At 40.9% G+C, this 17124-nt stretch overlaps 1 protein-coding gene across 1 annotated transcript in view; it reads left to right on the top strand.

Moving 5' to 3' along the window:
* Positions 1–17124, top strand: part of LOC119744691 (THO complex subunit 4-A-like) — a 54357-nt gene that overhangs the window by 2167 nt on the left and 35066 nt on the right. Inside the window, exon 2 of the mRNA XM_038220758.1 lies at positions 10538–10690. Coding sequence (XP_038076686.1) covers positions 10538–10690 — 153 coding nt within the window. The remainder of the gene's footprint in view (positions 1–10537; positions 10691–17124) is intronic.

The following is a 17124-nucleotide window of genomic DNA, read 5'->3' as shown; positions in this document are numbered from 1 at the left end:
GACAACTCGTACCCGGGACAACTCGTACCCGAGACAACTCGTACCCATCTGAAAATAAAACACTGTGCAGCGTACTCGTATCTGTGCCTTACTTGTGCCGACTGTTATCATACTTATTTTCAAACAATTATTATTCAATTATTTTATTTCCGTTTTTCATTTTTAAATAGAGAAGAAGTTTTTCATTTAAATAGGTCTCTCTGTTGTTGGCCTGAAGATTTTTTTTTTTTTTAATACTGTTTTATTTTCATTCCGTTTCAGAAACTCTGATGCAATCTCTTTTTGGGAATTATGCAAAAGACTGACACGCTACTGGGATTGTCGATGGTTATCAAAATTAATGTCATAAAAAGTGTAGAAGGGGACATATGTAACATTTTTATAATTTTAATGAATCGGTCCACTTATTTTAGAAATAAGTTTTCACAATAAATTAGCTGGAGTTACCCAGCCCTGAGTTTTATCATTGGGTTGTCTATTAGGGCTGGAGCGAATTTTTCTCGTAACTTGTAGTATAGGCAAAATTTTTTGGAAAATGTTCAATTTTGTCCCCGTTACACACTCATTGCAACTGCAACTCACCCCAAACTTGCCTGGAATAACCATTACACAGTTCCTTGAAGTAAAAAACGATCCACGATGAAGATTCAGCCTACAAAAGCAGTGAAAACAGGAGGAATAACCGCTAACTTGACAACCTTGCTGGATTGGCCAGGACCGCAATTGGTTTGTGCACAAAAAAAATTGTGTACAATGAATGGCGGTCGATTAACAGGCACAGAGAGCGATCGCTGTCAACTACTCGTTTTTGCCGGCTGCGCTGGCTGTTGGCGCATGACGTCACGCGGAAGCGTAACACCCGATGACTGTTTCATGCACTATTGACACTAATCTCTATGCACTAATCTCTCCAGAACAATCTCTTGCTTGTCACCACTGGCAATTCCCCAAAACTCAACGGCTTTTGGTTGTCCACATCTTCGGATTTGTCATTTACATCTAACTAAAAAGGAACAGAAAAGTAAATGGTAAGAAAAGTACAAGGTACGAGTTGTCCCGGGTACGAGTTGTCCCGGGTACGAGTCGCCCCGGGTACGAGTTGTCCCGGGTCACAAATTTGGGGTACGAGTCGTCCCGGGTACGAGTTGTCCCGGGTACGAGTTGTCCCGATACCGTATAAAGAAACCCCGATACGTGAAAGGTTGCCAAAAAGTCTCACGGGGGGTCAAAAATGAAACTTGTTGTATGGATACAACATGTTTATTTGTTGAAAGTACATACATAAAGGTACTAGAAAATGTTAAAGTTAAGGCTTAAACATGTTTTCATTTCAATTTTAAGGCACTTTACACTTTGCAGACCATAAAATTTGTCAAATAAAGGTAGGTATCATAAGCTGCTAATTCCACATCTCAAACATGCTTAGAGTTGCTTTAAAATGATTGATAGTCATCACAGTAGTCATGTCTTGAATATTAAAGCACTCTAGGCTATGAAAAATGCCATGTTTTTTCATATACTGACGGAAAATTCAATTTTATAGCTCTCTTTTACTTGAAACACAAACTTTCATTTCTGATTTACAGAAAACCATGCAGCCTGCTGATTATTTGCACTTTTGTCCAAAGGCTGTGTACATGGTAGAACAATTGGCAAAAAAATTGTGTTTATAGTGTGCTGCGTTACAGAGTAGCCATGGTCTTTATCATTGCTATGAAAAGGGTTTACTATGTTCAGGAAAGGACAAAAATTTTAACAATTACTACATTCAGTCAAGTTTGATCTTATGAAGCAACATTGCCAAGTACTCTGTTAAACTATATGTTCAGGAGAGGACAATGCAGTTTAACGACAATGTCATGACAACAAGCAAGGTTCGAGTCTGATTCTTTATGTAGTCTGTTAAATCTAGTAAGTACACCCCTAGGTACATGTTTATGTCAAAAAAGTTTTATCTCTGACTTCCTTTAAAAAAAGGGGGGCCATGTTCAGGAAAGGACATTTTTAACAAACATTTCCATGGCATATATAGCCTATATATGCGACTGCTGCTGTATCAAACTTACTTGTGATTATCCAATTCCCATCTTTTTATACTTGATTACTGGAGTGTGTAGCATCATTTTGACAGACAATAAGTTGTGTATTCTTTCTTTAATTCTGGAAAAAAATACCATGTTCAGGAAAGGACATTTTGAAAAAACGTTTAACAAACACATCAATGTCTCACTCAAAACGGCATTACAAAAGAACGAGTTGGTCAATCCTAATGAAATCTGGTGTACATATTTTTGGGACATACTTCAATGTCCTTGCAAGTCTGGGTGGTTCCCATGGCATTTATTTTTAATTCTCATCAATTGCAGTCTCTAGAAAATGTGAATGAGACTCCAAATCTTGTCTTTTAGCACCCATGTGAGCTTATAATTTGAAAACCATAATGCGTAGAGCTGCAATTTTTTTTCTGGAGACTGCTACAACATGACGGTCCTTGTGAGACAAAAACCAGCAAATTCCAACCAAGTCTTCCTATGAATTAAAGCATCGATTTCCTATTTTTCATTTTGCAACCTTTCCCGTGAAACTGCCCCAAGTGACCCTGACAAATGACCCTGGATGAGTACCCAGGGTTATTTGCGTGCAAAATTATCGGAGCCCTCCGAGCTACCCGTCTGCTTCTTGTGGCGCATATGATAGGCGGTGTCTGATTGGCCAATAACGAGACCACGTGATAAACGCAGCTAATAATTTGGAATCGCACTTATGATCCGGACATCAGGAGTGCCCGGAGCGTCAGTGCGATACCAAATTATCTGCAGCATTTATCACGTGGTAAATCACATGCATCAGGATGAGGTTGCAGGACGTCGAGATCTTGCCAGATTTTACCTCGACTATCATTTAAATGCCAGATTTGGCGTAAAAGCAGTTTTTAACAGAAAGCTTGATATGTGAATACTTATCAAACGGTAAGGCAATGTTCAGTCTTTGTCACGGAAGGACGATTTTGCTTGGTTCGAACATGTACAAGAGCGTGGCGTAGTTTACAAGCCACGTTCACGGGTCTACGTCGATATAAGAATCTTCAATATTAATATATCCGAAATCCAATATCGAGTAGGACCTATCCCATGATAGGCTACCCCTAGCCCCATAAATATGGCCAATTTACTGGACTACCTCCGTTAATAAAGGCCACACTTCCACCCTGTACAAAAACATGTCGAACTTTGTCAAATTTTGATTTTCACATTTAGGCTTAGTTTATTTTTGCTTAAGAAGCATACTCACCCTCTTTATAGGTAGTCCGAGTAACTTGGACTCAACTTGTCGCCTTTTTAACATTCGGACATGGTCTGGCGATAGTGGGGTCCAAACTAATGGGTATATGCCGAGCAACACAATTCTGTCATTGACCCAAAAACCCAACATTGCCCAACAAAAACATCAGATTTCACCCTCAAAACGGCCTCCAAATTACTAGATATGCCACCTGAGGTCCAAGTAGACATCGATAACTAAGATGGTTGTACTGAAGTTTACTTACGATCCGGATGAAAAGTGAAATTTCCCGTTCAATTCCGAGAGCTCCCCTCGCGATCGTGAACACGTTAAATTTCCGATTCGTGTTAATGTTTTAACGACGTGATGTGGTCTTCATGCCCAGCGTATATTCGATGGTTCCCGTCGCACGGGTGCCATTTTGTTTAACGTTTGAACAAATTTCGAGCTGAGATCCGACGACTCTTTGTTGGATATCAGACGACTATTTACTGTACGCTGACTAAATACATAAAACAGTCACCAAGTTGTGCTATAAATACACCTACTACGCGTCGCACTTACAACGCGTTTTGTGAAATGGATCGTAGGACGCGTCGCAGCTGCGACGCATCGTAGAGATACGATGCGTCGTAACGCTGTGATGCATCGTAAGTTACGAAGAGTTTGATGAAATCGGGTGCTGGAAACCAACCACAGACACCGTCTTTGAAGTGCATACCGCGGGCAGCGTCAGACGGGCCAATCACGAGGCCACGTGATAAATGCTGTGGATAATTTGGTATCGCACTGACGCTCCGGGCTCCTCATGTCCTGATCGTAAGTGCGATTCCAAATTATTAGCAGCGTTTATCACGTGGTCTCGTGATTGGCCCGTCTGACGACGCCTGCGATATGCACTATAAAGAGGGTGTCTGTGGTCGGTTCTCAGACCAAAAGACTCTGACTTCCAACAACGCTTCGCGTGCACGTTAAAACTCAAGCTGTAGCTTCGGTACGGAACGGGGACCGTTTTCATCATTTTTTGCACCATCGGGATCGATTCAACCCTTATACTTGTTAGCGTTTTGAACGTGAGTTTGTCAAGAAGTACTGGGCATAGGTCTTGGGGTACAAATATACTGGGGTCGCTCCAAAACTCACAGGCTAACATGCTGGCATGTTGATTGAATAATATTCGTGGAGTATACAGCATGTTCGCGTTGATATGCCTATCTATGGGTATTACGAGTAATACCCATAGCTCTAGGGGTAAATGATAGGCCTACCGGTAGCTGGAGTTACCCAGCCCTAAATTTTATCATTGGGTTGTCATTTAGGGCTGGAGGAAGTTTTTCACTTGAACCTGCAGCATTGGCAGGTCCCCCCCCCCAAAAAAAATCGAAAATGTGCAATTTTGTCCCTGTAACACACTAATTTCAACTGGAACTCGCCCCAAACCTTGCCTGGCATAACCACTACACAGGTCCTTGAAGTAAAAAATGATCGTTCAAATGCAAGATTTGCCGGAATAACAGATTTCAAGAAAGTTTCATATGTGAGTGCTTATCATACGGTAAAATAATGTTCAGTTTGTGTCATGAAGAGACGATTTCACTAGGTTCGAAATGGTAATGGAGCGTGGCGTAGTTTACAAGCCACGTTCACAGGTCTACCCTAAAGGGTACTTTAAAGGAGCACTGCATCCTGAAATCCCGACAATTTCATGTTTGGATTGTTTACTTATGAATCCTATTTCAAACATCTGGTTGAAAGGAAACCAACCTAATGTCTTACTGTTACTCAGAAAAAACAAAAAAACCCTGATTGTTTACATCGGACACGACGGAGTACTATGATACATGTTTCCTGTCGTTTTCTTTCAATGTATACGATGTGTGTATGTGTTTAGTATAGTACTACATGTAGTAGTATTACACACGTACAGCTACCCCTAGAACTATGGGTCTTGCTACACAATACCCATAGATAGGCATATCAACGCGAACCATGCTGTATACTCTCTCCTTAATATACAGTCAACGACCGAAAAAACTAGAGTTGAGTTTTGGAGCGGCCGCTGTATATTTTACCCCAAGACTATGCCCAGTACTTCTTGACATACCGGTACTGATGTTCAGTTCGCTTAAAGTATAAGTGTTGAATCGATCCCGATGGTGCAAAAAAATGATGAAAACAGTCCCATTTCCGTACCGAAGCTACAGTTTGAGTTTAAACGTTTTTACGTGCACAAAGCTTTGTTGGGTTGTTGGCGTGACGTCAGAATAGTCAGAGTCTTTTGGTCTGGACACCGACCACAAACACTGTCTATAGTGCATATCAAGGGTGACGTCAGACGGGCCAATCACGAGGCGCCTCGTGATTGTGCAATACTACCAGTGAAACAGTATTTCAGAGTCTGAAATTCACACTACACCAGCCCAGCTGCGTTTTGCGGGACATCGTACACGCACAGTACGCGAGACGCACGCCAATCTCCTTATAAGGTAAGGAGATGTAGAGGGACATTCCATATTAAAGTCAGAGGGGCGTTTCATAAAACATGAAGTAGGCCTAATATTGTGGAACAAAAATGGTTGGCAACGTCTAGTTTTTGACTTGTTTTAAACGTCTGGACCGAAAAGATTATTTTTTTTTGGACCGAAAAGGTATTAAGTAAGATTTGAGGCTTTGCATGGTGGAGATACTAAATAATGAAAGGTTTGCGGAAACACCATGTGCGAATAATTTCTCAACTAAGAGAATGGTTCTGAAAAGAATCAGAGGTATAAACTCGACGTTCTGGTCAGTATGCTCTGACCGTCTTCAGGAGAGTGCCTAAACTCTAAGAAAGTGAATACTTAAGTAGCAAAAGGCGAAGTCAATGAAGTATTAGGCCAAAAAAAAAAAATATTCAGTCTCTGGTCAGACCAAAGTTCCGGAATTGACGCGGCCACACGGCTTTTTTTTTTTTTTTTCCTTTTTTTTTTTTTTCCTTCAGCTTGGATTGTACAGACAAGGTGGGTACTATTTTGCTTTGTTTGTGTCCTCATGTACATTGGTGGCCTCCATAATTTGCCTTGGTGCTTTCGATCATTTGCCTTGGTGCAGTTTCCCATTCCTTGGTGCTCTTTGGTAAAAAAAATTGAGGAGGTGCGGAAATAGAGGGCGCTGTTGGAGCTACCGCGGAACATTTTGGAAAAAAAAAAGATCGACGCGCATGCTTAAAATCGACGCGCGCGCTGACCAGAGACCGACTTTTTTTTTTTTTTGGCCTTATACCGAAAAGGTATTCGCCTCGGGTAATTATCAGCATTCCAGACTCCAACCAGTCTTAAACATAGTGTTTAACACCTCCCAAGCACTCATTTATTCCCTTTGTAAAAGCATAAACAGGAGATTTATTTTGACGATAATCTAACGCATTGTCGAAATCATTCCTCAATATTGACATTTTCGATATTATTCCTCAATATCCAAATTTTTGATATTTCGATATGATTTAAAAAATGATATCAGCAATATCGATATCAAAACAATATCGAATAATTGAGTAATATCGATATATAAATGGTGCTTATTGGCGAGCTGCGAAGCAGATGCGAGCCTATGTAATACCAATTTCCGTCCGTCTGTCCGTTCTGACCAGGACCACTTGTGGGGTACCCGTCCTTTGTTCGAGGTACCCCGCAAGTGAAATCTTTAGAAATAGGGTACCCCGCAACTGAAATCTTTAGAAATAGGGACAATGGGACAACAATGGAGGTACCCCGGAAGTCCATCTGGGAGGTACGGGCGTCCGTCCGTCCGTCCGGACGTCCGCGTTCAGATAAAAATGTTGAAGTTTTTGGTTCTAGTTAACTTGGGGAAAAAAATTAAATGCAGTTGTCATGTATCATCTTTATAACTTCAGTTAGGTTCATATCATTGCAGTAAATTTTATGATTTTATTGAGGAATTTTTTATTCAAGGAAATGTTAAAGTTTTTAATTGTTACATGTACATGTATACTGGTATAACATGTACGTGTGTGTATACCGGTATAACATGTACATGTACACTATGCATTTTGGGGATGAGCATGAGCTTCTGGTTTGATCTTTTAGTTTATGGGGTTGGAGTAGGGATGGGGTAGGGTAGGGGTGGGTTGGGGGATAGGGTTGGAGTTAGGGTTTGTGTGAGTAGGATGAGTAGGGGAGCTAGGATGGGTGGGGCGGGTGGGTTGGGGTGGGGAGAGGGTTTGGAATACTGGGTTTGGGTGGGGTGGGGATTTGTAGGGGTGGGGTGGGAACAGGTAGGGGGAGACAGGTAGGGAGAGACAGGTAGGGAGAGGATGGGCATGGATGTAGGGGTTGGGTTAGGAGGGGGTTGGGCAGGGGGCGGGATATAGGATCGGAGTAGGGGTTGGGTTGGGGATGTGTAGGGAGGGGTAGGGATGGGTTGTTGTAGGGGTTGGATAGTTGTAGGGGTTGGATAAGGGAAGGGGGCAGTATATAGGGATCAGAGTAGGGGTTGCATGGGGTCAGGTGGGGATGTATGGGTGGGGGAATGGGGTGGGCGGGATATTGGAATTCAAGTAAACTGACCCCTACACCTAGGCACATCAACAAGAATCCTGATCCCCTTCCATCATGCCCATCCCCAACCCTACCTTCAGCCTCCCTTCCTGCCTTGGACAGCGAGCCATGGCGGCTTCGCTGTTCTAGTTTGATGTAGACCCACTGGTATTGGAAAAAAAATGTTGCAACCTGACGCCACTTCAGCGGTTGTGTACAAAGTCTATGGAGAGTCAAAAAAAATTTGTATTTCCTAACAAAATTGGAAATGTTTCTCAGTCCCAGATTCATGTCTTATCGTCATTTTTTGCAATGACTGACCTTCATTGAGATGATATGAAGAAAAAGTGGCGTCAGGTTGCAACATTTTTTTCCATTAACTGGGCACTAGAAGTAGAAATTTCTTCTTTTTTTTCTAAAAAAGGAGTTCAACTAGCAGACTAGTGATTAGTTCTACTCTAGGGAGTAGAACTAGTGTGCAGGAGTAGATTTTTTCTTACAACTCTAAAGAAATTTTGTCAGTGCGATAACTTGAGAAATACTTTACATGTAAACTTCAATTTTTTTGTGGGTTGTTCTTGGTAATCCTAAGAAGCCTATTGTATTTGGGGCTGAAATGTCGAGGGTCAAGGTCACAGTGTCTAAAACAATAGAAATCTTGTATTTACTCTGAGATCATAGGGATTAATTCATATAAAACCTACAGAAAACACTAATGATTTCGAACTTACATGTGAGCCAAGTACATGCACATGTAAGTTGATGTTAAAAGAATTGTGTTACATTGTATGTCATGGGAACAGTCACGGTTGCGGGGCATTTGTGTTTGTAAACACACCTGACTTGTTGAATCAGTTTTTATCTCTCATTACAAAAAATGTAATGATGACGAATATTATTATTTGTTTTCCTTAACGCCGCACGATTGTCCGACATGTCTGAGCCATATCTGGGCCTACACCAAACAGCCCGCCGTAACACACGGGTAAAAGCTTTCTATTCACGCTACACACAATGCAGCTTCACGGAACATGCATGCGTACGCTTAATCGCCGTTGCCACGTGCCAGACTAAAATAGGCATGCCGATACAAATTCCTGTGTCGGCTTTTCTCACCAGCGTTAAACTGCCATGTTATATGTCATTCTTAACTAAAAATATCCATATTTTGCATTCATAATGCCGTGAGATGGTGTAACTCCTTTATTGCTAAAATTTATCATTTTCCTGACAACTTGAGTACAAAATTTACCTGTTTTTTGTGCAAGTTCAACGGAATATATCAACGGTGTAGCGCCACCCATATGCACCAAATAAGGTATCAATGGATAGTGGGTTTTATAATCTGCACAATCGGGTCTTTTAAAGGTCATAAGTCAAAGGCACTTTTATGACCTCCTTCCAGTACGTCATTAAGCAAATTGGCCGCTCCCTGTGGCAGCTCACAAAAACAATGTCCGAAGACTTCAGCGAAGTATGTCAAATTGGAAAGTAAATTTCACAATGTTAAACATAGCATCTGGTACCATATTATTAGCCATCGTTTGAAAAAAAATCCTCCATATCTTCAGAAATCATTTTTAAGTCGAATTGGAGCAACAGGAACTATTTTAAATAACGCGAATAATTTTCAGCCATTTTTGACGCGCTTTCAGTTATTTTCGTCATGTTTACGTTTTACGCTGAACTCACTACTTCTACTGGTTGTTCTAGGCCCTACTACTATTTTACATGTACATGTATACTAGTACTACACTAGCCCCATAAATTTGGCCAATTTACTGGACTACCTCTGTAAATAAAGGCCACACTTTAAGAATTAACTCAGAACGTGAGGACTTGTTACCAAATTTATTTTCACATTCAGACCTGCATGCATAGTTGATTTATGCTTTTGCATAATTTCCAGCCAAATGTGGATGTTTCTTGGCATCAGTTTGTGTGTAACTCAATTGCAACCGTGTTCCAGCTGAACAATGCCCTCAGACAATACATGATGGGATAGTGATACATGGATCATTCACCTGTCAGTGATGCTGCGTGCCGCATGCCCGGTGGCTGTTGCCTACCTTCAGTGAATCCTTCAGGTATAGTGCGCCCTCATGCATGTACGGTCCGCCAGCTAGCCGTACGATGTACTTACTTATGCAAACCATATACCACAGGCGAAGGTTCCACCACACCTAATACATGCAATAGGGAAACAACGCAATATCCTACGCAAAGAGCCCCGCCTTGTGATGGTTCAGGAGCAAGGTGGCATTATTTTTTTTCTGGAAATTAAAGATTGCGACCCCCTGGACATTTTTCTTGTCAATTTTATTAGTGGTAACCGGGTGAATTTTTTTATGCCCCACCGGCGAAGCCGAAGGGGCATACTGTTTACGCCTTGTCTGTCCGTGTGTATGTGTGTGTGTGTGCGTTTGTTTATGGTGTAAATCGAGGACACACACGTGCAAAATCATCGGTGAATCGAGGACAGGAAGCAAATTGAGGAAGACCTCGATAAGAAAATGTGTACAAAACGATAAAGTCCATTTGAAATGTTGATGGTCATGTCCACTTGGAATTCAAATGCAGTTGAATAATTTGTTATAGCGTTTCCAATACTCTACTGTGTAGAACTGTTTCCACTATCAGAGATACATGTACACTGTAGTCACCATAATCTTTCCCTGTACCTAACTGTTGCATTTTGTTAATTGTTACTCTATCCACAGCCGAAACAGGTACCAGACCAGTGGCAGCATGACATGTATGAGGGGGCTGGCTCTGGCAGGTACAGAACCAGTGGCACCATCAGTGGCCAAAACCAGCAAGGACGGCTTGTTGTCTCCAATCTAGATTATGGAGTCTCTGATGATGACATCAAGGTAAGAAAAGAGCGCTATCAATTGCAAGTTTTACCAGTCAGGCATGCAACTTTCCACGGATTTCCGCATTTAAAAAAATCTTGCACCTAAATTGCTAGCGTATAAATTATTTCTTCAAATTTTGACCTTAAATCGCTTGTAATTTGATACCTGATGACGTCATGATGCATCACATTAAAAAAACAAACCTTGCGATCACAATTCAGGTTCATACCAGGCTTTATCATCATCATCCCATAAACAGGATTGAAGAACTATTTGTTAGTTTTGATACAAGGCTCATGTCTATAGTTTGAATTCACCTAATTTTAACCTTAAAGTAACCCCAGAAGTAAAGGTCAAGCGACTTTACATACGGATAAAAAATGTTGATCAATTAATTAATGATCTATCGGATTACAAAATACAAACATTGATTATTTTGTTCAAGAGTTATAATTGGAAGTTGGTAACTTTTTCACACCTGCCAACCTTTTCGATTTTAATCGGATTATCCCGTTTTTATCAGCATACAGGACACACCACAGTTCAGAAACCACACTCATCAAAGTGAAAATGACATTATGACTGATCTTGATTTAAATTGGGTTACCTTCCTGGTACTTTTTGACCTTTCAGCAGCAGATCGATCGACACCATAGATAAACATCTCGTCTCTCATCCAGAATTGGTGTTTGTGATGTTGCACTGAATTGGTTTAAGTCATATCTTGCAGACTGGTCAACCGGAGTAGAACTTAGGGGGTAAAAAATCGAATCCTACTCAAGTCTGTGTTGGACTACCACAGGGTTCTGTTTTTGGGGCCACTTGGTTATTCCATTTACACACTCACTGTTGGAGACATAGCCCGTCATTACAATGTATGGTGTGTCACACCATTGCTATGCCAACAACACACAATTTTATATTTCGTTTCATCCCAAATCTCCCAATGAACGAATTCGTGCCTTTGAAACCTTGAATATATGCATGTCAGATATTAAATCATGGATGACTTGTAACAAACTAAAACTGAGTTAAGACAAAACTGAGTTTCTCATAATAGGTTCACCTTTAATAACCTAAACGCCTGTTTGTTGGGTGGCATGGGTGGCTTGTGCGCAAAGTGCTTGCCTCTCACCACTGTGGCCCTGGTTTGAATCCCGTCCACGGACCATACATGCTATACATGAGTAGAGTTGTGCATTGGTTCTCTCCTGTGCCATAAGGGTTTTTCTCTGGGCCCTCCGGTTTTCCTTCCTCCGGAAAAATTGAACACTTTTGCTCTCAGGCTGTGCTCTGTGGTCATACCGTATATGGGTCGATGTGGCTGGCTGCCAGAGGCGTCTTTACATGCCAGCAGCTCAACCACGTTGTAGCCTCATCCTTCGCAATTCAGCTTCTCAGCTGCAAGTAAGGTTCATTAGCCTCCCAAATTATTATTATTATTAATTGGCTGTTTCGGCAACCGGCCGAAACAGCCTTTGTTTTTGTTAAGATTTTTTTTGGCTGTTTCGGCAACCAGCCGAAACAGCCTTTGTTTTCGTTAAGATTTATTTTTGTTTTGTTTGTTTGTTTGTTTGCTTTTCCGCTTAAAAGCGGAAAAGCATTGTTTTTGTTCTGATTTTTTTCCCCTTTTTTTCCCCCTATTCTTTTTGTTCTAACCCAAATCCCATAGACTTTGTACATGTTTTATTGACCGCGTCACTTTGGACCTAAAACAAACTCGTATTCCAGGGTTCGACCTTAGCAGTGGTCCGCTGGCCAAATGCCAGTTGAATTGCCGGCAGACCAGCTGAAACACCTTGCCAAGTGGTCCGGCTGGCCAGCTGAAAAAATCTGTGTCAAAAAAATGCTTGTTGTATTTATTTGGTTTCTTACTTACATTCGCTATTTTTTTTCAAAAGAAACCTCCGTTATTTTTACAAATTCGCTTTGCGATATGACTACTTCGCAAGCAACTCGATGTCACGGTGACTATACTGTGCGTAAACCCTGCTCAATGCAGCGATGACTGGTTCCTGCCGCACCAATTTAGAAGCCATGATGAAAATGTGGTAACTAGTCTGTGCACGGCTATGCGATCGATAGCGCTAGCCCGGCTATGCATTGTGCAGGCACGTGCTCTGTCAACTGGTCGGATTCGACATCGTAAAATGCCAAGAAAACACCGATGGAGAAAGAACATTTTTGCAAGTTAATTCACAGAATTGATCTAGCTTGTCTGTGTATGTATTTTCCGTGTTCAAGAGTTCATTTTGAGATCGCTCTACTCGTATTTGACGTGATACAATGCATCGTGTTTCCCGAAATTTTCGACCATAAAAACAAGGTCTGTTGGCTGCGCCACACACTGCACAGTGCATCACACACTACAGAGTTTTGGCCAGCTTCCCGTATTGACTAGCGTTGTGCATAGGCTATGGTGCGAACACCCTGAATTTTCCATTATTCTTTACGAATTATCGAATGTAAATATATTGACAATAAGGCCAAAAAAAGGATAGTTCTGCTTCCGGTTACCCGACCGACCCTATTTTTAGGCTGCGACCCTAAAAATGTTATCGCCAATTTCCCCCCCCCCAAAAAAAAGATTGAATAAATAAAAATGAAATATTGTTGTCTTTTCTGTCTTCACAAAATACCTCTCAACAACCCTTTTGCATCAAAAAATGCTTGTATTTCTTTGTTTTCTTACTTTCATTCGCTTTTTTTCAAAAGAAACCTCCGTTATTTTTACAAATTCGCTTCGCGATCGCAATTCGATGTCACGGTGACTATAATTACGTGGTGACGACTGGTTCCCGCCGCGCGCGCGCCGCGCAGGGGCCAATTTAGAAGACATGATGAAAATGCGGTAACCAGTCCATAGCGCGCTAGCAGTGTAGGCCACTGTCAACTGGTCGGACTCGACATCGTAAAAATGCCAAGAAAACACCGATGGAGAAAGAAAATTTTTGCAAGTTAATTTACAGAATTGATCTAGCTTGTCTGTTGTATGTATTTTCTGTGTTCAAGAGTTATTTTGAGATCGCACTACTCGTATTTGGATGGATACATGCCGTGTGTTTCCCGAAATGTTTGCCCGTAAAAACGGGTCTGTCGGCCAATGGTCGGCCCATGGTGGGCCGCTCGCCACGCACGCACGTATCACACACCTCGGAGTTTTGGCCAGCTCCCCGCGTCTTGACTAGCGTTGTGCATATGGTGCGAACGACCTGAATTTTCCATTAGGCTATTTTTTGAAATTATCGAACGTAATCAATATATTTATATTGACACTAATTAAAGGGGAAAGATTTCCATATACGAAGTTCATGAACACTCTGTGTACAAACCGTATGAGAGTGGACTGAAAAATTCTAAGTGTTTTCTAAGAAAATGCTTGTATTTTCTCACTGCTCAAATTGACTTTGATGACATGAAATTGCTATCTGGGGGCTTGTTAGTCAATACAGAGGAAAATTAGTGAACTTCGCATATTGTAATCTTGCCAAACTTCGCATTATTATAATTGAGTACCCCATTCAATCTGCATAAAAAAAATTGGCAAAAAAAAGAAAGAATTTCCGACCGACAGACCCTATTTTTGAAAGGCATGTAATCGGTAGCAAAACTTTTTTTTGGCCTAATTAAAGGGAATATACATCATTTGCTTTTGCTGTAATTTTCAGAAATGGATGGAATTGGGGGGTTGGAAATATGAAGCAAATATAGTTACACTGACTTTTTGGAGGTTTTGGGTTCGAAAATGCTATAAAAACCAAGAAAAACGATCATTTTCCTGTAGTCTGGTTCCCTGACTCCATATAAGAAGAAACAGAGCAGTTTACATACATTGGTGAATAGTAAGGTCAGGGAACCAGTCTAGCTGGCCCGTACCCGTTCATAGGTTTGTAATCGATTGCAAACAAGTGCAATGGTCAATTGTGGCCAGTATTTGAAAAAAAGCCAGTTGTTTCCAACGCTGATCGGCCGATCAGCGTTGGAAATTGATACAAAAATACCAATTTTCTTGAAAATGACAGTATACCAGGTGCCATAATTTTACAGGATGCTTTAGACTGTCATTTACCAACATCCTATTAAGGTATTTCGCAAAAACTTGGTAGTTTTATTTTTCGATGTTTGCAAATGTTGTATATTCCCTTTAAGGTAGGTTTTATTCACTTTTTGAGGCCATCATTTTGTGTATAGCTTTCGTAGTGCAATAATAATAAATCAGACTAAAACTTCGCATACTGAGGCCTAATTGAATAACCCATTCAATCTGCATAAAAAAATTGGCAAAAAAAACCCCAAAAAATCCGACCGACCGACCGACTCTATTTTTAAAAGGCATGTAATCTGAGGCAGAACTATATTTTTTATTTTCGGCCTCAGATCATGGAGGCAGAAAATAGACCTCTAATTTCTCAGGTGACATGATGACATGGGTGTTGACTATAGTCTAATTATGACTTATGTGAAACTGATTAACTGGTGGGTACACGCTGTATAAGATGGACCAATCAAAAACTTGGCGGACCAGTCAAAATTCTAGCCAACTGGTCCGGCTGGCCAGTCAAAAAAAAAGTTAAGGGCAACCCCTGTATTCTAATGAAACTTCATATGTAAAGACCCATAGCACAGTGGTTTAAAACCCTACCTGACCCAGACATCAGGGAAAACAGTGGAGTTATGTTCATGTACAATCAATATAACAGTTTAGCAAGTATTTAGAACTTATTTAGAGTCTTCCTGAGCGTCATGGGTTCTCAATTCGGCCGCAGAAAGACGTCTTTGCAAGGATCGCATCAAGGGAGCGCACTTCAACGATAGCACCCTCTGTTGACAATTATTTAATTTTTGCAAAGACAGAGCACCATGGCCGCAACGCGCCGTGCCGCACCGCCGCGATAATAAAATAGAAATCTTTGTGCATTATACATAGGCAGTTTTATTTTAATACTTTTAATTTCAATATAATAGTTGAACAACTGATTACTTAATAAAGAAATGTTTTGAACACCATAAAAAGTATTGGTCGTCTTTTTAATTTTTTTTAACAGCGGAAATATTGGTAATTATTGTTCCCAAGAAAGTACACCCCTTCATTACCACAAATGGTGTGGTCCGCTGGGGAAAGCACATGCATCATGCAGCTGCGCTATCACCATGGAGGATTCCTCCATATCACGTACGACTAAGTGGCAAGCGTCGAAGACAGCTTTCACCGTACTTTTTACCGTACTTTTTACCGCTCGATACCTTTTGAGTTCCGGTGTGTTAATGACTTTCTTAATTGATAATTCATTTCAGCAACATCTCTTTTCTTATACCAGTACATTAGGCCAAAAAAAAAAATAGTTCTGCTTCCGATTACATGTCTTTCAAAAATAGGGTCGGTCGGTCAGAATTTTTTTTTTTTTGGCCAATTTTTTTTATACAGATTGAATGGGGTATTCAATTATATGCGAAGTTTTAGCCTGAACTATTTCTATTGCACTACGAAAGCTATACACAAAATGGCCACAAAAAGTGAATAAAACCTACCTTAATTATTGTCAATATATTTAAGTTCGATAATTCGTAAAAAAAATTGTGGGAAATTCAGGTCGTTCGCACCATAGGCACAACGCTAGTCAAGAACGGGAGCTGGCCAAAACTCCGAAGTGTGTGATGCACTGTACATGTACATTTGTACATGTGTGGCCCGCGGCCAACGGGTCGAACATTTCAGGAAACACGCTGCATTGTATCACTCCAAATACGAGTAGTGCGATCTCAAAATGAACTCTTGAACACGGAAAATACATACACAGACAAGCTAGATCAAAACTGTGAATTAACTTGCAAAAATGTTCTTTCTCCATCGGTGTTTTCTTGGCATTTTTACGATGTCTTTCTCAGCATTTTTATGATGTCGATTCCGACCAGTTGACAGAGCACGTGCCTGCGCCTGCATAGCCATGCTAGCGCTAACATCGCATAGCCCTGCACAGACTAGTTACCGCATTTTCATAATTGGCTCCTGCGCGGCGCGGCGGGAACCAGTCGTCGCCGCATTGCGCTTATTACGCACGTGATTATAGACATCGAATTGCGAAGTAGTTGAATCGCGCAGCGAATTTGTAAAAATAACGGAGGTTTCTTTTGAAAAAATAGCGAATGTAAGTAAGAAAACAATAAATACAAGCATTTTTTGATGCAAAAGGGTTGTTGAGAGGTATTTTGTGAAGACAGACAAGACATAAGGTTTTTATTTTTATTTATTAATCTTTTTTGTTTGTTTTTGTTTTTGGAATTGCCGATAAAATTTTTTAGGGTCGCAGCCTAAAAATAGGGTCGGTCGGGTAACCGGAAGCAGAACTATTCTTTTTTTTGGCCTTAACTACACGTCTTATTTTTATTCTTCAAGGCTCGGCGTATAAGCCGCCCTGCGTATAACTAGCCGCAGTAAACATTTTCTTGGG

This window comes from Patiria miniata, unplaced genomic scaffold, assembly GCF_015706575.1.
Source record: "Patiria miniata isolate m_02_andy unplaced genomic scaffold, ASM1570657v1 HiC_scaffold_7, whole genome shotgun sequence".
NCBI lineage: Eukaryota > Metazoa > Echinodermata > Asteroidea > Valvatida > Asterinidae > Patiria > Patiria miniata.
The sequence above is the reverse complement of the archived record's forward strand: the minus strand, read 5'-3'. Positions and strand labels throughout refer to the sequence as shown.